General features: G+C 43.0%; 1 protein-coding gene across 11 annotated transcripts in view; it reads left to right on the top strand.

The window, feature by feature from the left end:
• The window catches only part of LOC115194132 (EH domain-binding protein 1-like protein 1), a 75407-nt gene that overhangs the window by 8931 nt on the left and 41499 nt on the right, over positions 1 to 24977 (top strand). For 10 of the 11 annotated variants that reach the window (XM_029753552.1, XM_029753549.1, XM_029753548.1 and 7 more), the window contains exons 2-14: positions 568 to 625; positions 1018 to 1113; positions 1229 to 1282; positions 1507 to 1688; positions 6369 to 6517; positions 8708 to 8767; positions 9682 to 9933; positions 12989 to 13219; positions 13414 to 13626; positions 19709 to 20386; positions 20600 to 20821; positions 21138 to 21197; positions 24326 to 24482. In XM_029753552.1, coding sequence (XP_029609412.1) covers positions 568 to 625; positions 1018 to 1113; positions 1229 to 1282; positions 1507 to 1688; positions 6369 to 6517; positions 8708 to 8767; positions 9682 to 9933; positions 12989 to 13219; positions 13414 to 13626; positions 19709 to 20386; positions 20600 to 20821; positions 21138 to 21197; positions 24326 to 24482 — 2412 coding nt within the window. The remainder of the gene's footprint in view (positions 1 to 567; positions 626 to 1017; positions 1114 to 1228; positions 1283 to 1506; positions 1689 to 6368; positions 6518 to 8707; positions 8768 to 9681; positions 9934 to 12988; positions 13220 to 13413; positions 13627 to 19708; positions 20387 to 20599; positions 20822 to 21137; positions 21198 to 24325; positions 24483 to 24977) is intronic. The other variant, XM_029753544.1, reaches the window with a different exon arrangement.

Genomic DNA, 24977 nt, shown 5'->3' with positions numbered 1-24977 from the left:
GAAGGCCCCCCCCACCTTCTCAGTTTTTTTTGGTAGCAGTGTGTGTGCTTGTGCGTGCATGCGTGCTTGTTTGTATTTAAGAGAAGGCCAACTGGTCATGTCTTGAGCTTTTATCTTTGTGCCTCTTAAATTCCAACACTCTATGGGGGGGGGGCATGTATTTCTGATGGCTCTAAAATATAGCTACGTTCCAGACAGCCTAGCCTATGGACTAAAATCATTTATCAGTATTAGTATGTGCATTGATACTGTTCATAGTATGTGCTTACATTCAACATGACTGTGCCATGTTATAGCCTGAAGGAACAGGATACACAGAGAGCTCAGTCCTGTAAATGATCCTATGCTAAATACCGGTATTTTCCTATGTAAAGAATACCTCAGACTCCAGTTGCGGCCTATTTAGGTCCTATTATATGGGTTAGGTAACCAAATACTGCATTATCAATGGAAACACTGATCTACACTGATGTCCCTACTTATGCACTTATGTAGTGTTTATATACGTGTATACAGTATTAAGAAATGCTTACAGTATACCGTGTTTTGTCCTTTCTCTACTTACAGGCAACCAGACAAACTGAGAGTAGTATGGACCAGGAGAAACAGACGAAACTGCACCAAGGTAATATGGGGAAAGCTACTTCATTTAACAAGTAGAGGAGTGGCATGTGTAGGCCTATTTGTCTAACACTTGTCATCATGATAAAGTCTGAGAAGGCACCAAAGGTATGTAGCCTACCTGAGGGTGTGTAGCCTGTAAGGTGAATGGTCAGATTTGCTTGTGTCTGAGGAAATGGAACCATCTAGATACAGAAGTGTATAGGTATGAGATCTGAGCTAAGTCATAAATACATCTGCCTTTATTCATCACAGTAATTGCTTTATTAATCACATCACATGAACTTCTAGTAACATTCAGCACTCTATGAGATACACATGGCTTATTCAATATAAAATGCATATGGTCAGCACATGCTCTGGTCCTTTCCCTGACCTGGGCTTTCCAATCCTCAGCTGCATGGATGGCAGCCGGGCATCAAGAACCCCTACAGGGGCACAGTGGTATGGCAGGTGCCAGAAAACCTGGACATCAATGTCACACTTTTCAAGGTATGGCATCTCAACCCTAGGAAGATGTGTGTGAATGATTGGGAAATCATTTAGATTAATCTGCATTTGAATTGTCAAAACATGTTTCCTTATTCTCAAAATCTCTCTTTTTTAGGAACCGACTGCAGACGAATTTGAAGACAAGGACTGGACGTTCATCATTGAGAATGTGAGTGAATGAATGTTTCCATCAATTCTGAATTCCATTTTTAGTCAAGGCGGATTCATGGAATAAGTTTGACAGAGCTGTCAAGGATGACATAGTACATGCTACCCAAAAATGTCCTGAGTTAAAGCCTCTTATATACTGTGAAGTGATATACATTGGATTCAAAACAGCATTACTTTTAAAACATACGATTGGCTAATGACCCCTGTCTTTTGTCCTTCTAGGAGACTAACAAGGGCCACAGGAAGGTGCTGGCATCCGTGGACGTCAACATGAAGAAGTTTGCCAGCGCCACGCCTGCCCAGTATGACCTGACGCTGAAGCTCAAGCCTCTGTCGGTGAAGGTGGTGGAGGCCACGCTCAAACTGACCTTGACCTGCGTCTTCCTCAAAGAGGGCAAGGCCACGTGAGTCACCATTTATCTAATCAGTGAAGTTTATCATAGGTTTAACCATATTATGTTAAGTAGATAGTACGGTAAATAGCCTTATGTCAAGAAGAGAGAAGTTGAGGTACTAAAACAGGGGTGTCTAACTTATTTTGCCCCAGGGGGGGTGCATTTCGTCTTCAACCACGAGGTCAGGAGGGCCTCACAGATTTTGCCGTTAAAATTTGCAAAAAATAGTCCTCTATCCATCGTTTTGGGAATTTTCAATGCTCATTGACTGTCTAGTGATTATTAACGAGCTGGACTGTCAAGAAACTATGAATATAGGTCCATTATAATTTCTACATAGTTTCGATTTGGTTTTAGTCCATTTTTTTTTTCCTCCAAAATATATACTGTGTGCGGACATACAATGGCAAGAAAAAGTATGTGAACCGTTCGGAATTACCTGGATTTCTGCATAAATTGGACATCAAATTTGATTCATCAAATCTTCAACTAAGTCACAACAATAGACAAACTAATAACAAATTATTGTATTTTCTTGTCTATATTGAATACATAATTTAAACATTCACCGTGTAGGTTGGAAGAAGTATGTGAACCCCTAGGGTAATGACTTCTCCAAAAGCTAATTGGAGTCAGGAGTCAGCTAACCTGGAATCCAGTCAATGAGACAAGATTGGGGATGTTGGTTAGAGCTGCCTTGCCCTAATAAAAACACTCACAAAATTTGAGTTTGCTATTCACAAGAAGCTTTGCCTGATGTGAACCATGCATCGAACAAAAGAGATCTCCGAAGACCTAAGATTAAGAATGGTTGACTTGCATAAAGCTGGAAAGGGTTACAAAAGTATCTCTACAAGCCTTGATGTTCATCGGTCCATGGTAAGACAAATTGTCTATAAATGGAGAAAGTTCGGCACTGTTGTTACTCTCCCTAGGAGTGGCCGTCCTGCAAAGATGACTGCAAGAGCACAGCGCAAAATGCCCAATGAGGTTAAGAAGCATCCTAGAGTGTCAGCTAAAGACTTACAGAAATCTCTGGAACATGCTAACATCTCGGTTGACGAGTCTACGATACGTAAAACACTAAATGAGAATGGTGTTCATGGGAGGATACCATGGAAGAAGCCACTGCTGTCCTAAAAAAACATTGCTGCACGTCTGAAGTTTGAAAAAGTGCACCTGGATGTTCCACAGCGCTACTGGCAAAATATTCGGTGGACAGATGAAACTACAGTTGAGTTGTTTGGAAGGAACACACAACACTATGTGTGGAGAAAAAAAGAAAAAACATCAAAACCTCATCCCAACTGTAAAGTATGGTGGAGGGAGCATCATGGTTTGGGGCTGCTTTGCTGCCTCAGGGCCTGGACAGCTTGCTATCATCAACGGGAAAATGAATTCCCAAGTTTATCAAGACATTTTGCAGGAGAATGTTAGGCTATCTGTCCACCATTTGAAGCTCAACAGAAGTTGGGTGACGCAACAGGACAACGACCCAAAACACAGAAGTAAATCAACAACAGAATGGCTTCAACAGAAGAAAATACGCCTTCTGGAGTGGCCTAGTCAGAGTCCTGACCTCAACTCGATTGAGATGCTGTGGCATGACCTCGAGAGAGCAGTTCACACCAGACATCCCAAGAGTATTGCTGACCTTTAAAGAGGAATGGTCCAAAATTCCTCCTGACCGTTGTGCAGGTCTGATACGCAACTACAGAAAACGTTTGGTTGAGGTTATTGCTGCCAAAGGAGGGTCAACCAGTTATTAAATCCAAGGGTTCACATACTTTTTCCACCCTGCACTATGATTGTTTACACTGTGTTCAATAAAGACATGAAAACGTATAATTGTTTGTGTGTTATTAGTTTAAGCAGACTGTTTGTCTATTGTTGTGACCTAGATGAAGATCAGAACAAATTTGATAACCAATTTATGCAGAAATTCAGGTATTTCCAAAGGGTTCACACACTTTTTCTTGCCACTGTATACACTACCGTTCATAAGTTTGGGGTCACTTAGAAATGTCCTTGTTTTGAAAGAAAATCAACATTTTTGTCCATTAAAATAACACCAAATTGATCAGAAATACAGTGTAGACATTAATGTTGTAAATTACTATTGTAGCTGGAAACGGCTGATTTTTTAATGGAATATCTACATAGACGTACAGAGGCCCATTATCAGCAACCATCACCCCTGTGTTCCAATGGCACATTGTGTTACCTAATCCAAGTTGATCATTTTAAAAGGCTAATTGATCATTAGAAAACCCTTTTGCAATTATGTTAGCACAGCTTAAAACGGTTGTTCTGATTAAAGAAGCAATAAAACTGTCCTTATTTCGACTAGTTGAGTATCTGGAGCATCAGCATTTGTGGGTTCGATTACAGGCTCAAAATGGCCAGAAATAAAGAACTTTCTTCCGAAACACGTCAGTCTATTCTTGTTCTGAGAAATTAAGGCTATTCCATGCGAGAAATTGCCAAGAAACTGAAGATATCGTACAACGCAGTGTACTACTCCCTTCACAGAACAGTGCAAACTGGCTCTAACCAGAATAGAAAGAGGAGTGGGAGGCCCCGGTGCACAACTGAGCATGAGGACAAGTACATTAGAGTGTATAGTTTGAGAAACAGACACCTCACAAGTCCTCAACTGGCAGCTTCATTAAATAGATGCAAAGAAAAAGCCATATCTCAGACAGGCCAATAAAAATAATTATTCTACAATGTAGAAAATAGTAAAAATAAAGAAAAACCCTTGAATGAGTTGGTGTGTACAAACTTTTGACTGGTACTGTATATATATTTATATATATATATACACAGTTGAAGTCGGAAGTTTACATACACCTTAGACAAATACATTTGAACTCAGTTTTTCACAATTCCTGACATTTAATCCTAGTAAAAATTCCCTGTCTTAGGTCAGTTAGGATAACCATTTTGGGTAGCCTTCCACAAGCTTCCCACAACAAGTTGTGTGAATTTTGGCCCATTCCTCCTGACAGAGCTGGTGTAACTGAGTCAGGTTTGTAGGCCTTGCTCGCACACGCATTTTCAGTTCTGCCCACAAATGTTCTATAGGATTGAGGTCAGGGCTTTGTGATGGCCACTCCAATACCTTGACTTTGTTGTCCTTAAGCCATTTTGCCACAACTTTGTAAGTATACTTGGGATCACTGTCCATTTGGAAGACCCATTTGCGACCAAGCTTTAAGTTCCTGACTGATGTCTTGAGATGTTGCTTCAATATATCCACCTAATTTTCCATCCTCATGATGCCATCTATTTTGTGAAGTGCACCAGTCCCTCCTGCAGCAAAGCACCCCACAACATGATGCTGCCGTGCTTCATTGTTGGGATGGTGTTCTTCGGCTTGCAAGCCTCCCCCTTTTTCCTCCTAACATAACGATATTCATTGTTGCCAAACAGTTCTATTTTTGTTTCATCAGACCAGAGGACATTTCTCCAAAAAGTACAATCTTTGTCCCCATGTGCAGTTGCAAACCATAGTCTGGCTTTTTTATGGCGATTTTGGAGCAGCGGCTTCTTCTTTGCTGAGCGGCCTTTCAGGTTATGTCGATATAGGACTCGTTTTACTGTGGATATAGATACTTTTGTACCTGTTTCCTCCAGCATCTTCACAAGGTCCTTTGCTGTTGTTCTGGGATTGATTTGCAATTTTCACACCAAAGTACGCTCATCTCTAGGAGACAGAACGCGTCTCCTTCCTGAGCGGTATGACGGCTGCGTGGTCCCATGGTGTTTATACTTTATACTTGCGTACTATTGTTTGAACAGATGAATGTGGTACCTTCAGGTGTTTGGAAATAGCTCCCAAGGATGAACGAGACTTGTGGAGGTCTCCAATTTTTTTTTTGAGGTCTTGGCTGATTTATTTTGATTTTCCCATGATGTCAAGCGAAGAGGCACTGAGTTTGAAGGTAGGCCTTGAAATACATCCACAGCTACACCTCCAATTGACTCAAATGATGTCAGTTAGCCTATCAGAAGCTTCTAAAGCCATGTCATAATTTTCTGGAATTTTCCAAGCTGTTTAAAGCACAGTCAACTTAGTGTATGTAAACTTCTGACCCACTGGAATTGTGATACAGTGAATTATTAGTGAAATAATCTGTTTGTAAACAATTGTTGGACAATTACTTGTGTCATGCACAAAGTAGATGTCCTAACCGACTTGCCAAAACTATAGTTTGTTAACAATAAATTTGTGGAGTGGTTGAAAAAACAAGTTTTAATGACTCCAACCAAAGTGTATGTAAACTTCCGACTTCAACTGTGTATATATATGTATATGAATATGTATATGTGTGTGTGTGTTTGTGTGTGTGTGTGTGTGTGTTTGTATGTGTGTGTGTGTTTGTATGTGTGTTTTCTTACTCAAACCACCCTGTGCTAAACAGTTTGCCACATTATGTAAAGTTGAAAAAGCCTTGAGCCAACTGTCTTTCAACTAAGCTTACAGTTAAATAACACACAGTGCAATACAAGTAGGTATGTAGTGGATAGGTACAGTATATAAACTTTTGAGTTGTCCATTACTGACCTGTATACACCTGTATAGTGAGTTGATGATGTTCAATGATTAGTCATAAACTGTCATTTATACAATATTACTGTTTTAGGATGAGTCATAAGGCTCGTTGCTTCCTTTCTCCTCTACAGAGATGAGGACATGCAGAGTCTGGCCAGTCTGATGAGCCTGAAGCAGAGTGACATCGGCAACCTGGATGACTTCAACGATAGTGACGAGGAAGAGGGCGGAAGAAGAGCCAGCATCGGAGGCAGCATGGGAGCCTCAACTCCTGTCACAGGTAGTGGTCTCAGCAGACATTACACAAGTCATCAGTGTTTTCATGTTCCGAGATCTAGTCTATGCTTAGAGAAAATGTGTCGGAGACAGAGACACTCAAAATGCTCTGGTCTGGAATACTGTCACGCTGATAAATACAGTAGCTATATACTAATCTTGCATACACAATGAAAAAACACAAGTCTACTTATCCACTTCATCTGACAGTGATGCATATACAGTTGAAGTCAGAAGTTTACATACACCTTAACCAAATACATTTAAACTCAGCTTTTCACAATTCCTGACATTTAATCCTAGTAAAAATCCCCTGTCTTACGTCAGTTAGGATCGCACTTTATTTTAAGAATGTGAAATGTCAGAATAATAGTAGCGAGAATGATTTATTTCAGCTTTTATTTCTTTCATCACATTCCCAGTGGGTCAGAAGTTTACATACACTCAATTAGTATTTGGTAACATTGCCTTTAAATTGTTTAACTTGGGTCAAACATTTCAGGTAGCCTTCCACAAGCTTCCCACAATAAGTTGTGTGAATTTTGGCCCATTCCTCCTGACAGAGCTGGTGTAACTGAGTCAGGTTTGTAGGCCTCCTTGCTCTCACACGCTTTTTCAGTTCTGCCCACACATTTTCTATGGGATTGACGTCAGGGCTTTGTGATGGCCACTCCAATACCTTGACTTTGCTGTCCTTAAGCCATTTTGCCCAAACTTCGGAAGTATGCTTGGGATCACTGTCCATTTGGATGACCCATTTGCGACCAAGCTTTAAGTTCCTGACTGATGTCTTGAGATGTTGCTTCAATATATCCACCTAATTTTCCATCCTCATGATGCCATCTATTTTGTGAAGTGCACCAGTCCCTCCTGCAGCAAAGCACCGCCACAACATGATGCTGCCACCCCAGTGCTTCATGGTTGTGGTGCTGTTCTTTGGCTTGCAAGCCTCCCCTTTTTCCTCCTAACATAACGGTGGTCATTATGGCCAAACAGTTCTAATTTTGTTTCATCAGACCAGAAGACATTTCTCCAAAAAGTACAATCTTTGGCCACGTGTGCAGTTGCAAACCGTAGTCTGGCTTTTTTATGGCGGTTTTGGAGCAGTGGCTTCTTCCTTGCTGAGCGACCTTTCAGGTTATGTCGATATAGGACTTGTTTTACTGTGGATATAGGTACTTTTGTACCTGTTTCCTCCAGCATCTTTAGAAGGGCCTTTGCTGTTGTTCTGGGATTGATTTGCAATTTTCACACCCAAGTACGCTCATCTCTAGGAGACAGAACGCGTCTCCTTCCTGAGCGGTATGACGGCTGCGTGGTCCCATGGTGTTTATACTTGTGTACTATTGTTTGTACAGATGAACGTGGTACCTTCAGGTGTTTGGAAATTGCTCCCAAGGATGAACCAGACTTGTGGAGGTCTCCAATGTTTTTTCTGAGGTCTTGGCTGATTTCTTGGGATTTTCCCATGATGTCAAGCAAAGAGGCACTGAGTTTGAAGGAATGCCTTGAAATACATCCAATTGACTCAAATGATGTCAATTAGCCTATCAGAAGCTTCTAAAGCCATGACATAATTTTCTGGAATTTTCCAAGCTGTTTAAAGGCACAGTCAACTTAGTGTATCTAAACTTCTGACCCACTGGAATTGTGATACAGTGAATTATAAGTGAAATAATCTCTCTGTAAACAATTGTTGGAAAAATTACTTGTGTCATGCACAAAGTAGATGTCCTAACCGACTTGCCAAAACTATAGTTTGTTAACAAGAAATTTGTGGAGTGGTTGAAAACAAGTTTTAATGACTCCAACATAAGTGTATGTAAACTTCCGACTTCAACTGTAGTAACAGGTAAACAAAACTGTCATAGGAGATGTTTACTTTGCACTTATGATTGCCAGCCATATGAGGTGTGACAATTATATTTTAAGCATTTATGTTTAAAAACATTGCTCAATACACCGGCATAGCATGTTGCTCCACTCTCCAGCCTCACACCTATGTCTCAACTACGGTGGCCCAATTTCCCTGTTCTACATTTTCCTTTTCAAATGTATGAAGGCCATCTTTCCACGCCAAGCTTCCCTTTCCATAGTATATCAATTTAATTTCCTTCCTTTTCTTTCCTTTTCCTTTAATTTAATATGTTCCTTCCTTCCTTCCTTCCTTCCTTCCTTCCTTCTACTTTGAAAGCTTCCACAAGAAGAATACGTGATCAGGCATGGAGACCTGTGATTGACCCAGAGGCCACAGGTAACTTCCCGTTTCCTCCCCTGCTCCCGCCTCCTCTGAATCCTGATTGGACTTTTTCCCCTATCCCTTCTCCTTCTATATAACATCCCATCCCTCATTTGAAATTATGATATTCATGGGTTATAAGCATTTGTCTAAATATTGATCATCAACCTATATACATAATTTTTATGGTTTGATGAATCATATTTATTAAACCGAATGGATATTAGCCAATTAGGTTTCAAATGAAGTTGTATACCTCATTACATTCTCATATTAAATCAGATACTCCCTGCAAGGGTAAATTAAGCAAACAAATGACCAGTCGTTTAAATCACTGTTTGAAGTGATGGAATCTGATAGATGTTAAAATGTATGGTTACACAATACGGAGTCCTAAGGTGTCCATAGGAGCTGAGCTTTCCTTTTAAATTCTTCTCATGTACAGTATCAAATGTACTGTAATTAAATTGTGGGACTGAATGCTGGGGCCTAACCAGGAATTCTTGTCCCTGGCACATAGAAATGGGAGTAGGGTTTAATCATTGATTATGAAGAGTTACAGTGCGAAAAAAACGGTAATTCGAGCAACTGTACAGTTTGACTGTATGGTATGAGTATCCGAGTACTATCACTCTCCATTGCTTATATTCTTTCAATCTTCCCCTCTTCCCTTTTCTCACTTCCTCTTCCCTTCTGTTTCACTTCTGATTCCCCTCCTCTCTTCTCTTCCTCAACTGAATCTCACTTATCTTCTCATCTCTTTGGTCCATTTTTCTACACCACTTTCTTTCTCTACTTTCCCTGCCATTCTATTCTGTTCTCTCCTGCATCTGTCCTCCCTTTTATCCTTTGCTCCTACTCTCTTTTCCATCTTCCTCCTTTTTCTGCCCATCGCCTCCCCTCCCACCTCGTCCTCATCTCTCACCCAGCTGCCAGTAAGATGGATTGGAGTAGCTCATCTGGCACTGTGTCAACCATCTCACTGTCACGCCCCCCTCTGCCCGTACCCCTCGACCCCTCCGCCCTGCCTCCCGCTCCTGCCGCCCGCTCCCGACTCACCACTGGCCCCGCGGGCACCGCTCAGCAGGCACGACCCTCCCCCTATGCCTACCAAGTGCCAGCCTTTGTCCGCGCCCACCCACCTGCACTGCCCAAAATCTTCCAGCCCGCTGCTGGCTCAGGTACTGGCAGACTGACTGACTTACAGACAGACTGATTCACGGTGATAAAGCTGAAATAAATACATTTCAAGCTGAAATCCGCATAAGGTGAAATGGCGCAATTGTTCGCCCCCAGCACATTTTTTTATTGTTTTGTTTTGTTGGTAAAACGTAGGAGATGAGCATCCAGCATCGTGGTAAAAACAATCGCAGTACATACTCTGCTGTTCTATCGCACGTGCAATGATGTCTGAGGGGGAAAAAATGTCTGTTGTTTTGAAGTTACTTTGTTGTAACATCACAAATGGACGTGGCAGTTTCACCAAGTACGGATTACAGCTTTAATCATAGACTACACCTATTGTAATAAGTAAAAGGTCAAATAGCAGCTTTTATTCAAGGTAAGAATACCTCCGAGGGATACCCAAATGTTTGATTCTGAGTTTTGTTGTTTGGGTATTCTGACTCCCGTGAACACAGTAAAGGGGTCATTACCATGTTATGCCATGTACAGTCAGGTCCAAAATTATTGGCACCCTTGATAAAGATGGGCAAAAAAAGACTGTGTAAAATAAATAATACAAATACTGAGCTATATTGTATTCTCAATTTTTTGGAAATTATATTATTTTATACTAATACTCAGAGAAAGAGATTTTGTTTAACAAGTAAGCTTTTTTTTCTAAAAAAGATAGGGGTCAAAATGATTTGCACCCCTGTTTTCAATACCTTTCAATACCTCACCTTGCGAGGATAATGGCACTGAGACTTTTTCTAAAATGTTTTGAGATGGGAGACCACATTGGGAGGGATCTTAGACCATTCCTCTATACAAAACCTTTCCAGAGCCTTGATATTCTTCATCGGTGTTTATGGACTGCCTTCTTCAATTCAAACCACAGGTTTTCAATGGTTTTCAAGTCCAGAGACCTAGATGGCCATTGCAAAATATTTTCTGTTCAATTAATAATTTCTTTGTTGATTTTGATGTGTGCTTGGGGTTATTATCTTGCTGGAACATCCACTTTCAGCCAAGTTTCAGCTTCCTTGTAGAGGCAACTAAGTGTTTGGCTAAAATGTCCTGGTACTGGGTAAAGTTCATGATGCCGTTGACCTTTACTAGGGCCTCAGGACCAGTGGACACATAATAGCCCCATAACATCAAAGAGCCACCACCGTATTTTACAGTATGTAATGGGTTCTTTTCTGCATATGCAGAACTCAGCAAACTCCAGGCGTTTACATTTGCTGGATGACATGAAATTAGAGCTCTTTGAATTGAAGATGGCAGTCCATAAGCACAGACAAAGAGTATCAAGGATCTGGAAAGATTCTGAATGGAGGAATGGTCTAAGATTCCTCCCAATGTATTCTTCAATTTCATCATTTTTGAGGGGCTGATAACGTCACGAAAATGTTGCGCGCATCGATGTGGCCAGAAGGCGTGAATAGATAGCAACAATGACAAGAAGCTGCCATATGGGGAATCGTAGGTGACTCGCTTCAGGTCATTGTATCTTGTTAGTGACACCATGTCTTGTTTTGACTGATGTCATGTCTAAGCTAATATGGCAAAAAAATCGCTAGCTAACCAACAACTGTAACGATGTATTTGAGAGACAACAAGTGCTCGTTGTGCAAATGTATTTGTTTTCATAAAAAAATTGAAAATATAGTTGAATATAGATAAAATTGTCAAGGCTCAGGAGAAGACCCAGGTGCAGACAGTTTCAAAGTAACAAACGTTTATTACAAAAACAGCGGGGCAGGCAAACGATGGGTCAAAGGCAGGCAGAGGTCAGTAGTCCAGAGCAGAGTCTGAAAGGTACAGAACGGCAGGCAGGGTCAGGGCAGGCAGAGGTCAGTAATTCATGGTGGTATAACAAGGTACAGAATGACAGGCAGGCTCAGGGTCAAGGCAGGCAGAATGGTAAAAGACTGGGAAAGCTAGAAAACAGGAACTAGAGACAGACAGGAGCATGGGAAAAAAACGCTGGTAGGCTTGACGAAAACTAAACGAACTGGCAACAGACAAACAGAGAACACAGGTATTAGTACACTGGGGATAATGGGGAAGATGGGCGACACCTGGAGGCGGGTGGAGACAAGCTCAAAGACAGGTGAAACAGATCAGGGTGTGACAGAAATATAGTTTATATGTTGTCAAGAGTCTAAGACAACCCCATCTGTTTTGCCCTAGAGATGCGCGCGCGTCGCTTTTGACCAACCCGTCTATAGAAATGTATTGAAAACAGGGCTGCCAATAATTTTGACCCTTATCTTTTTTAGAAAAAAAGTGAATTACTTGTTAAACAAACTCTCTTTCTCTTAGCAATTGTATTAGTATAAAATAATATACATTTCCCATTGTTTTGAGCATATATATAGCTCAGTATTTGTATTATTCATTATTTACAATCTTCTTTGCTCATCTTTATCAAGGGTGCCAAACATTTTGGACCTGACTGTATCTTTCTATGGTCTGAAGCACCCCCTGCTGTTTACATCAGTAAAGCTATAGCAAGATTGGGAAAAACATGTCGACACATTCCTTGAGGAATGAACTGAATGTCCTGAATTACCTTGAGTCTCTAGAGACACACAGGGGTCTGGAATAATTATTTTCTCCACTGACCGAAATGGCAGGCGTTAAATGTTTATTGCAGAGATTGCCAGAGGCAATTGCTTCATTTCCATAGCAACTGCCTTAGCTCGCAGTGAATTTCTTCATCAAAGCGGTGTCATACTGTATTTATGGTTTCTGGCGTTGGTCCATGACTGTTGCTTGGGTAGTGAGATCACAGTTAATAGGGCTGTTTAGTTGTGGAGTAGTTTAGTTTACTCAGGCCATTTTCAAGAGAAAGCATGTACTTTTTTCATTTATTTTTTATTTTTACATTAAGCCATGCTGAATGACACAATTGTTCTACTCTCTGCACTGGTCAAGCTTGATTCTAATTTCTCAACCCCTCTTTACTATGCTCTCTGTTTCTCACTGTCTGCCCTCTACCTCTCCCTTTTCCTTCACTCCTCTCTTTCTTCCTCCTCTACTCTCTCCTCTACCGTTTTCTCTCAGTGCCCATATCTGTAGGCCGGAGGCCCTGTGGCTTCCAGACTGACCCGGCCCTTGACCCTGCCAGTCTTGCTGAGGGCCATGTGGCCCCTGGTCTTCCCACCTTCTCTCCATCAAGACCCCTCTCAGCCTCCTTCACTGGGCCTTCCTCCTCTTCCACCTCTCCTCTCTCCTCTTCACCCTCTGCCCCATCTGTCTTTCCACCTCCCTCTTTCTCTGATATTCCACAGACAGGTACTGCATGCACAGAAATTGATGGGATAGTTTCAAGGCATTTGTCCTTTATTTCAATTTACTGTATGGATGCAATTTGTCTTTGATTCTGTAAGTGATCTCTTTTGTCTGTAGTAGCTGTTCATCACCATCCTCTTTCCTTTCATCTTCTCTACCCCCCACATTCTTCTTTCCATCCTCCTCTCTTCTCTCAGCCACCTATGCTGCTGCTCGCACCAGTGCTTGGAGACCCCAGAGCGTCCCCTCCTTCTCATCCTCCTCCTTCTCTTCCACCACTTTCGGCACCTCCCCTCCTACTTCCCAGCCCCTCCCTGTCCCCTGTCGGCCCAAAGCATACATCACCTCCCTGGCAGAGCCGGGCTCTGCCCTCACTAGGCCTACCAGCCTGCCCTCAGCCCCCGAGACAGGTACAACACAGGCACAAGGCAAAGCATATGGAGTGATTTCAGTGCCAACAGAAATTATATTTAAATTCCAACATTTTGAATTTGTATTAGTATATTGAATTTAAATGTAATATTTTTGAATTTGTAATGCACAAATTGAATCATTTAATTGGACTTGTATTTCATGATTTAAAACTGAATTGAATGAATATTTAATTAAGTACAAAAATGTAATTACAATTTAATTGAATGTTCAAATTCAATATTTATATATTCAGTTTCAATATGGAAGATATTTCATTCATTGTCTGTGTATCAAGTTTAAAAACTTTAATTTCAAGTTTATCAAAGTTTCATATATTTAACTTCTCCAGTTTTCTAATTCAGTTCAGATTCAAAACCAGAGACAACATCCTGGTACTTTGCCAGCCAGGAAATGTGGAGGAGCACAGATAGAATCAAACGCTCTCTCTGGTAACCAGACGTTTTTGGCAGTTTCTGAATTTGTTTTCTTCCTATGAATTTGGCTCTAGCTATAAGCTATTAGGACCCAATTCCTGAAAGCTTAGACTCTCTGGAACATTTATTTGAATTATTTCATTTTTTTATTTAACCCATCTATGATGATCACAGGCCATGCAGGACACGTCAGAAAGGAGTGTCACAAAAACAGCAATTTGGCTGAATAGTTGAATAGCCCTGTCATAGCCCTTCTAAGGATACCCTTTCCACTCCCTATTTAATCTTGCTTTTGTGACTGACTGGGTTCAAACCAGGGGCTAACACAGTCTTATGACATGCAGGAGACCTGGTTCTAAACCAGTCAGTCACAAGAGCAAGATTAAATAGGGAGTGGAAAGGCTATCCTTAGAAGGGCTATGTCAGGGCTATTCAACTATATTCTTAAGGGGGCCAAATTGCGTCTTTAAAGCATAAAAAAGCTCTTTACCTGACTCGCTTTTCAAAGATGGCTAGAAATGCACACATTTTGTGCTTTTGTAGGAAGCAACCACTCCCCCATTGTTGACTAGAAATTTGCTATACAGTGGCTTGCGAAAGTATTCACCCCCTTGGCATTTTTCCTATTTGTTGCCTTACAACCTGGAATTAAAATAGATTTTTGGGGGGTTTGTATCATTTGATTTACACAACATGCCTACCACTTTGAAGATGCAAAATATTTTTTATTGTGAAACAAACAAGAAATAAGACAAAGAAATGAGAACTTGAGCGTGCATAACTATTCACCACCCCAAAGTCAATACTTTGTAGAGCCACCTTTTGCAGCAATTACAGCTGCAAGTCTCTTGAGGTATGTCTCTATAAGCTTGGCACATCTAGCCACTGGGATTTTTGCCCATTCTTCAAGGCAAAACTGCTCCAGCTCCTTCAAGTTGGATGGGCTCCGCTGGTGTACAGCAATCTTGTAATGCGATGCTACTGGCGTCAGAGAAGTCAGGCGCAGGAGAGCAGAAACTGATTTACAACGGTTATGTTTAATAACCATAAACCACCGTCAACAGAATAATACAAAATAAATGGGTCAAACAAAACCCGGTAAATACCAGCATACCGTGCACAAGCACTACAACAAACAATTACGGACAAGGAAATGGTGGGGAACAGAGGGTTAAATACACAACATGTAATTGATGGAATTGGAACCAGGTGTGATGGAAGACAAGGCAAAACCAATGGAAAATGAAAAGTGGATCGGTGATGGCTAGAAGGTTGGTGACGTCGACCGCCGAACGCCGCCCGAACAAGGAGAGGGACCAACTTTGGCGGAAGTCATGACAGTACCTCCCCCTTGACGTGCGGCTCCAGCAGCGCTTCGACACCGGCCTCGGGGATGACCAGGAGGGTGAGGCGCAGTGCGATCCGGACAAAGACGGTGGAACTCCTGCAGCATTGAAGGGTCCAACACGTTCTTGACTGGAACCCAGCACCTCTCCTCCGGACCGTACCCCTCCCACTCCAAGAGATACTGAAGGCCCCTCGCCCAATGCCTTGAATCCAGTATTGAGCAAACGGAGTACGCCGGGGCCCCCCTGATGTCCAGAGGGGGCGGAGGAACCTCCCACACCTCAGACTCCTGGAGCGGACCAGCCACTACCGGCCTGAGGAGAGAAACATGGAACGAGGGGTTAATACCTGTAACCTATAACAAACCTTGTTCACTCTCCTCAGGACTTTAAATTGCTCCACAAACCGCGGACCCAGCTTCCGGCAGGGCAGGTGGAGGGGCAGTTTCAGGTCGAGAGCCAGACCCGGTCCCCCGTTGCGAATACCGGGGTCTCACTGCGGTGGCGATCTGCATTCTTCTTTTGGAGCGTCACGGCCTGCTGAAGGTGGACACGGACGGCTTTCCATGTCTCTTCCGCGCGCCTGAACCAGTCGTCCACCGCAGGAACCTCGGTCTGACTCTGATGCCAAGGCGTCAGAACCGGCTGGTACCCCAGTACGCACTGGAAGGGAGAGAGATTAGTGGAGGAGTGGCGAAGCGTGTTCTGTGCCATCTCGGCCCAGGGCACGAACGCCGCTCACTCGCCGCTCACTCGCCCAGAAACCTCCCCACATCCTGGTTCACTCTCTCCACCTGCCCATTACTCTCGGGGTGAAACCCTGAAGTAAGGCTGATCGAGACCCCCAGACGTTCCATGAACACCTTCCAGACCCTAGACGTGAACTGGGGACCCCGATCAGACACTATATCCTTAGGCACCCCGTAGTGCCGGAAGACGTGTGTAAACAAGGCCTCTGCAGTCTGTAGGGCCGTAGGGAGACCGGGCAGAGGGAGGAGACGACAGGACTTAGCTTCCCTCTGGGCAGGTGCCTAGGAGCCTTACACTGGGCGCACACCGATCAGGAGGAAACATAAACACTCACGTCCTTAGCCAAGGTAGGCCACCAGTACCTCCCGCTCAAACAGCGCACTGTCCGACCGATCCCAGGATGACCAGAGGAGGGTGACGTGTGGGCCCAAAAGATCAACCGGTCACGAACAGCAGACGGGACGTACAGACGCCCAGCGGGACACTGGACGGGAGCGGGCTCTGCACAAAACGCCTGCTCTATGTCCGTGTCCAGCTCCCACACTACCGATGCCACCAGGCAGGAGGCGGGGAGTATGGGAGTGGGATCCATGGGCCGCTCCTCTGTGTCATACAGCCGGGACAATGTGTCTGCCTTTACGTTCTGGGAGCCTGGTCTGTAAGAAAGGGTAAACACAAAACGGGTGAAAAACATGGCCCACCTTGCCTGGCGAGAGTTCCGTCTCCAGATTGCGGCGGTCAGTCCAGATGAGAAAAGGGTGTCTAACCCCCTCAAACCAATGTCTCCACGCCCTCAAGGCCTTGACGACAGCCAACAGCTCCCGGTCCCCCACGTCATAGTTTCGCTCCGCCGGGCTGAGCTTCTTCGAGAAGAAGGCACAGGGGAGGAGCTTCGGTAGCGTACCCGAGCGCTGAGAGAACACAGCTCCTATCACAGCCTCGGACGCGTCCACCTCCACTATGAACGCCAAAGAGGGATCCGGATGGGCCAGCACAGGAGCCGAGGTAAACAGAGCCCTCAGGTGACTAAAAGCCCTGTCTGCCACAGCCGACCACTGCAAACGGACCGGGCCCCCCTTCAGCAGTGAGGTAATGGGAGCCGCTACCTGATCAAAACCTCGGATAAACCTCCGGTAGTAGTTGGCAAACCCTAAGAACAGCTGCACCTCCTTTACTGTGGTGGGAGTCGGCCAATTACGCACGGCTGAAATGCGATCACTCTCCATCTCCACCCCTGAGGTGGAAATGCGATACCCTAGGAAGGAGACGGATTGCTGGAAAAACAAGCATTTCTCAGCCTTGACGTACAGGTCATGCTCCAACAGGCGACCAAGCAGCCTGCGCATCAGGGACACATGCTCGGCGCGTGTAGCGGAGTATATCAGAATGTCATCAATATACACCACTATACCCTGCCCATGCAGGTCCCTGAAAATCTCGTCTACAAAGGCTTGGAAGACTGATGGCGCATTAATCAACCCGTACGGCATGACGAGGTACTCATAGTGCCCTGAAGTGGTACTGAAAGCCGTCTTCCACTCGTCTCCCTCTCAGATACGCACCAGGTTGTAATTTCTTCTGAGATCTAGTTTGGTGAAGAAGCGCGCCCCCTGCATTGACTCAATTGCTGTGGCTATGAGTGGTAGCGGGTAACTATACCTACTTCGGCGGAAGTCGTGACAAATCTATAAGTCATGCCACAGATTCTCAATTGGATTGAGGTCTGGGCTTTGACTAGGCCATTCCAAGACATTTAAATGTTTCCCCCTTAAACCACTCGAGTGTTGCTTTAGCAGTATGCTTAGGGTCATTGTCCTGCTGGAAGGTGAACCTCCGTACCAGTCTCAAATCTCTGGAAGACTGAAACAGGTTTCCCTCAAGAATTTCCCTGTATTTAGCGGCATCCATCATTCCTTCAGTTCTGACCAGTTTCCCAGCCCCTGCCGATGAAAAACATCCCTACAGCATGATGCTGCCACCATGCTTCTCTGTGGGGATGGTGTTGTCGGGCTGATAAGAGGTGTTGGGTTTGCACCAGACATAGCATTTTCCTTGATGGCCAAAAAGCAACATTTTAGTCTCATCTGACCAGAATACCTTCTTCCATATGTTTGGGGAGTCTCCCACATGCCTTTTGGCGAACACCAAACGTTCTTGCTTATTTTTTTTCTTTAAGCATTGGCTTTTTTCTGGCCACTCTTCTGTAAAGCCCAGCTCTGTGGAGTGTATGGCTTAAAGTGGTCGTATGGACAGATACTCCAATCTCCGCTGTGGAGCTTTGTAGCTCCTTCAGTGTTATCTTTGTTCTCTTTGTTGCCTCTCTGATTAATGCCCTCCTTGCCTGGTCTGAGTTTTTGTGGGCGGCCCTCTGTTGACAGGTTTGTTGTGGTGCCATATTCTTTCAATTTTTTAATAATGCATTTAATGGTACTCGGTGGGATGTTTAAAGTTTCAGATATATTTTTACAACCCAACCCTGATCTGGACTCCTCCACAACTTTGTCCCTGACCTGTTTGCAGAGCTCCTTGGTCTTCATGGTGCCGCTTACTTGGTGGTGCCCCTTGCTTAGTGGTGTTGCAGACCACTAAGGGGGTGAATACATATGCACGTACCATTTTTCAATACATTTTTCTTTTTTGAAGCAAGTACTTTTTTTCATTTCACTTCACCAATTTGGACTATTTTGTGTGTGTCCATTACATGAAATCCAAATAAAAATCCATATAAATGACAGGTTGTAATGCAACAAAATAGGAAAAACGTCAAGGGGGATGAATGCTTTTGCAAGGCACTGTAACTGGGCTAACAACTAACTAGCAAAGATTATAAACAAAATGTGAACATGCAGCTCTCGCTTTGATCTCAAAACAAGCACATCTACTCGCGACCGCTCATGCTGTAAACACAGTCCAGTTCAAAGTGAATGGCCTACTGCAGCTATGATTGGTTATGGTGCACCGGTCTGTGTAGAGTACGTGCCTGAGTCGTGCCTGTCAATACAATAGAATCCTACTCCTATGCGTTCTGCCTATGATAAAGTCTCTTGCAGTTAGTTTGTTACATTGTAACAAACAAACAAAAAAAAAGATTTGATTAGATCATAATTCCCACAGTTGAGCGAAACGTTGATATTGTTAACTAAAGGGGAAAACGAGAAAGCTGAGTGAAGTTCAATCTCGTCCTTCTCTGGGCAGGCTGATATTTATTCTGGGCTGCAGTCCAGTGCGCAACTTAGAGGGAAAGTTGCATGTAGCCTACATCATGTGCAGTAGGGTTTCCCACATCACTACATATGTTACTACTGTATATCAGACAATGTAGGGACTATTCTGTTGACTGTTTTCTATCCCTTTCTCTCTCCCTCTCTTTATTCCAATCTGAATACCCTTTCTATTCCAATATCTTTTCTAACCACCCATATACCATCCCTCTATTTCTCCCTCATCTCCTCTCTCCTGTCCCTCTTTCTCTCAAACTTGTGCCTTATTTTAATCTCTTGTTTCCTCTCCCTCCCTCCATTCTACCCCTTCTCATCCCTCCCTCACAGTACCCTGGCAGAGTGAATGGAGACCGCCCAAATCCCAGGCCCCTCTGGCCCAGCCGGCCCTCTCCCCCAAATTTCTGCACCCCTCTCCCCCTGACTCAGTGGAGCCTGTGCCCCTAGAGCAGACAAAGCGGACCATGGAGACACCATGTAATCCTGCTTTCTCTCAGCTTGATTCCTACATGTCATTCTCCCTTGATGTGTCCCATTCTTCCATGCAGTCTCCTCTCTCCTTACCTCCCCCTGTGCTAGCCTCATCTCCTGCATCCTCCTCTCTCCCCACCCCTGATTACGCATCTGACCCAATTGGAGCACCTTACCGCACTCTTGTGTCCTCATCCCCCTCTCTCGTAACCTCCTCTGGCTCTGATGCTCCTGTCCTCACCCCTGCTTCTGCGCCTGCCATCGTCTCTGATTCTTCCTCATCCACTCCCATTGATGTTAACCCTACTCCCATTACCTTTGATGACCCAGCCCTTGGCCCAACCGCCACCCCTGACCCTTCCCTATCCTCTACCCCTGATCTTTCCTCTGATCCCACTGTTCCCACCCCTGGGCTTCCTACTGCTTCTGACCCTACCGCTGCCCAATGTTATGACCCTGCTCCTGGTCCCTCCCCTCATGCTATCGGCGCTTCTCCGTGTGCTGCAGATCCTGCTTCTGCCACTGTCTCCCAGTCAGGTACAGATCTCAGTGAGATTCAGCCCAAAGCATGGACATTGGACAAATGCTGGTCTAACCAGTCTACAAAATTGTACTTTGATCCCAACTGGTTGAAACGCTTATGAATCAAATTCTTTCATCTTTCCTCCCTTCTCCTTTCCCCCCTTGTCTTTCCTTTCTTGTCTTCCCTGTGTCCTATCTTTTCTCTCTCTTTCTCACTGTCAACCTCAGTCCCCCCTGCTACGCTCCAGACTGCAGAATGGATGCACCAGGTGGTTCCCACCATGGTCCACCCCAATTTGAAGAGGCTGGCCTCCCCTCCTCTGGAGCTCCCCCACTCGCCCTCTCCTCTCACCCCCTATCCTGTTCCTTCTCCTGTGCTCTCTGCTGGCTCTCAGACTCAAGTCCCCACTGCTCCCCTCCCAGCACCAGTCACTGCTCCCCAAGAGACAGGTATACAACCTGAGGCAACAAACAGAAAGGTGTTCACTGACAAAGTCCTCATGTTTAATAATGGGGACATTCATGATAGAATGCTATGATGATAACATGTATTCCCTTGTCAATCTTCACATGAGAACACTTGGCACCTAGCGACTTGTTTTGGTTGTAACAGTCTCTTGCTAATTGTTGTTGATTGTACGAATTTTATGTTAGCATTAAATGTGTTTCCTTCATTCATTGTTGGTTATTGATCACGTCACGGGTGCCAAGCTAACTCTCCCTTAAGATAATCAGGTCTAACCATGTCCTGTCTTTTCCCTTCTAGAGTTTCAGAGGCAGTTGAGCACTCTGACAGAGGAGGAATACACCACTGCCACAACTCCCAGTGAGTAGGACCTTAAAACATCTTACGACTGAAATCCCGTTAACGGGATCGATATGACAACAGCCAGTGAAAGTGCAGAGCGCCAAATTCAAAACAGAAATCTCATAATTAAAATTCCTCAACCATACAAGTATACACCATTTTAAATATAAACTTCTCGTTAATCCAACCACAGTGTCCGATTTCAAAAAGGCTTTACAGCGAAAGCACACCAAACGATTATGTTAGGTCAGCAACTAGTCACAGAAAAACACAGCCATTTTTCCAGCCAAAGAGAGGAGTCACAAAAAGCAGAAATAGAGATAAAATGAATCACTAACTTTTGATGATCTTCATCAGATGACACTCATAGGACTTCATGTTACACAATACATGTATGTTTTGTTCAATAAAGTTCATATTTATATTCAAAAATCTCAGTTTACATTGGCGCGTTATGTTCAGTAATGTTTTGCCTCCAAAACCACCGGTGATTTTGCAGAGAGCCACATCAATTTACAGAAATAAATGTTGATGAAAATACAAGTGTTATGCATGGAACTTTAGATAAACGTCTTCTTAATGCAACCGCTGTGTCAGATTTCAAAAAAGCTTTACTGCGAAAGCTAACTTTGCAATAATCTGAGTACAGCGCTCAGACATCTAAACAAGCCATACAGATACCCGCCATTTTGGAGTCAACAGAAGTCACAAATAGCATTATAAATATTCACTTACCTTTGATGATCTTCATCGGAATGCACTCCCAGGGATCCCAGTTCCACAATAAATGTTTGTTTTGTTTCGATAAAGTCCATATTTATGTCCAAATACCTCCCTTTTGTTCGCAAGTTCAGTCGAGTAATCCAAATGCACTGTGCTCGCGCAGTAAGTTCAGACGAAAAGTCAAAAAAGTTCTATTACAGTTCGTAGAAACATGTCAAACGATGTATAGAATCAATCTTTAGGATGTTTTTATCATAAATCTTCCATAATATTCCATCCGGACAATTCCTTTGTCTTCAGAAATGAAAAGGAACACACCTAACTCTCACGGGAGTGCGTGTGATTGAGCTCATGTCATTTTCTCAGTCATCTGACTCCATATGCTCTTATTCTCTCCCCATTCACAGTAGAAACATGAAACAACGTTCTAAAGACTGTTGACATCTAGTGGAAGCCTTAGGAAGTGCAAAATGACCCCACAGACACTGTATATTAGATAGGCAATCACTTGAAAAACAACAAACCTCAGATTTCCACACTTCCTGGTTGGATTTTTCTCAAGGTTTTTGCCTGCCATATGAGTTCTGTTATACTCACAGACATCATTCAAACAGTTTTAGAAACTTCAGAGTATTTTCTATCCAAATCCACTAATAATATGCATATCTTAGCCTGTTGAGGATCTTATCCCGATCTTATCCCGGTATTGGGATTCATTGTCATGTGACCATGGCGGGGAATTCAAAACTGCAAGAGTAATCATTTCAAAAAATCAAATAATCAACTATTTTCCTCCATTTGAAAGATATATCTTCTAAATCTAACCACGCTGTCCGATTTTCAGAGGCATTACGGAGAATGCATAAAGTTAGGTTATGTGAGGAGAGTACATTGACAATAGCTGCGTGTAATGTTTAGCCAATTCAAAGAAGGGCATCAACAGACAGAAAACTAGCTAGAATTATGCACTTACCTTTGACAATCTGCATCAGATGACACTCATAGGACATTATGTTATACAATACATGCATTTTTAGTTCCATCAAGTTCATATTTATATCCAAAAACAGCATTTACAGTCGCGGTGAAATTCAGAATTTTTTTCGGCTCGAATGCACCCAGTGAATCCAGCATTACAAATCACGGAATTACTATTCGAAAACATTGGTAAATTATAATATTGTCATTCAAAGAATAATATATTATCATCTCGTAATTGCTACCGAATGGCCAGATCTCAAAATAACTTTACTGGGAAATCACATTTTGCATAAACTGGGTACTATGCTAACAACAATAAGCTATATGCTAAGCTAAGCTATACCGTTAGCATTAGCATCATCTAATATCGATAATAACATTCTAAATATCCCCTTACCTTTGATTATCTCCATCAGAAGGCGCTGCCAGAGATCCCAGGTCCAGAACAAATGTGGTTTCTTTTGACAAAGTTCATAATTTATGTCCAAATAGTTAGCGTTCAGTAGGCTCCCACAAAATGAGGTGGGCAGTGTAAAGTCACGTCGAAAAGCTAAAGAAAACCTAGTAAATAATCTATTTACGTTTGTTTAAACATGTCAAACGTTGTTCATCATTAATCTTTTGGTCCATTTTTAACGTGAAACATCAGTAAACATCAGTAATATTTTCACACAACCTATCAAGTGTCTAGAATAAACGATAATGACAAAGGCACTCTTCTCAGATTCATGCGCAGGCGCAAAAAATGAAGTGATGACGTGTCAACTTGTAAGCTTTCTTATTCGGTCTGTATTCATCACAGATGCTTCCAACAACTTTCTAAAGATCGTTGACATCTAGTGGAAGCAGTAGGAGTTGCGAACTGAATCCTTTCTCACTGTGGTATCTTTAAAACAATGATACTAAATAGTACAGTCACAAAATTCTCATTTTTTTAAATCTATTTTTCACAGGTTTTTGCCTGCAATATGAGTTTTGTTATACTTACAGACACCATTCAAACTGTTTTAGAAAATTCAGAGTGTTTTCTATCCGAATGTGTAAATAATATGCATATCCTAGCTTCTGAGTTGGTGTAGGAGGCAGTTAAAAATTGCCACATATTTTTTTCAAAATTCTCAATACTGCCCCCGTGGCCCGTAGAGGTTAGCTTCTGGGCCTGAGTAGCAGGCAGTTTACTCTGGGCACCTTCTTCATACAAACTACTCAATACTGCCACCCATCCATAAGAAGTTTTAAGCAACCACAATGCCTTTTAGGAACATCCCTAAATCTATACACAGGGCCAAATCCTAACTTGAGATCTGTGTACTTAACTTTGCTCAAAACTTAAAATTATAGGGCACAGATCTTCAAGTCAGGATTTGGCCCACAGTCATGACGGTGTGTACTGATGGCGTCAGATTAATCTTTATGATGTTCTCCTCTGTCATCCCTTCTAGCCCGCACTGCTGGAATGATCAGTATTGCCAATCAGAGGCCAGACCCATCAACATCCTCACTTGACCCATTGGCTAAGCCCTTTGAGACAAGAGCTTACGCGAGAAGATGGGGGACAGACTCAATGTTTGGAACGGAGGTTGTCCAGGGAATGGCAGGGTGAGTGAATTCAAAGGTTATACAGCTACTGGTGGTGCTCGTTCTTTATGCTTGGAATGGCTGGTTTGGTTTTAACCTGAACATCTCCATTCAATGTGGATGGTGAGCATGGTCTGTTTTTTTGTTGTTATTTTTTTGCATGATGGAGTTTTGTAAGACAAAGATGTAAGATGACACAGTAAAGGCCACTTTGAAAGACAACAGTATGGTAAATTGAACGTATTGATAACTATGACGAGTGAATTTCACATTCATACTAACTTGAATAGGCCTAAAACTATTTAGTGGTATGTCAGGAATACAGTAACCGTCCGACTTCAAGGAAATGTCTTGTGTAACAATTCTTCTTGTCAATGCTGTGGTTTTCCTAGTTTTGCTGTAGTCTGTGTACTCTTCTTATTAGTTATAATGGTGACATAGATACAGTGTCTTGGATAACTGTCTGAAGGAGTTGTGTTTGAGTCTAAGGCAGCTGTTGTGTTATTGCACAAAAAT

This window comes from Salmo trutta, chromosome 5 (assembly GCF_901001165.1).
Source record: "Salmo trutta chromosome 5, fSalTru1.1, whole genome shotgun sequence".
NCBI lineage: Eukaryota > Metazoa > Chordata > Actinopteri > Salmoniformes > Salmonidae > Salmo > Salmo trutta.
The sequence above is the reverse complement of the archived record's forward strand: the minus strand, read 5'-3'. Positions and strand labels throughout refer to the sequence as shown.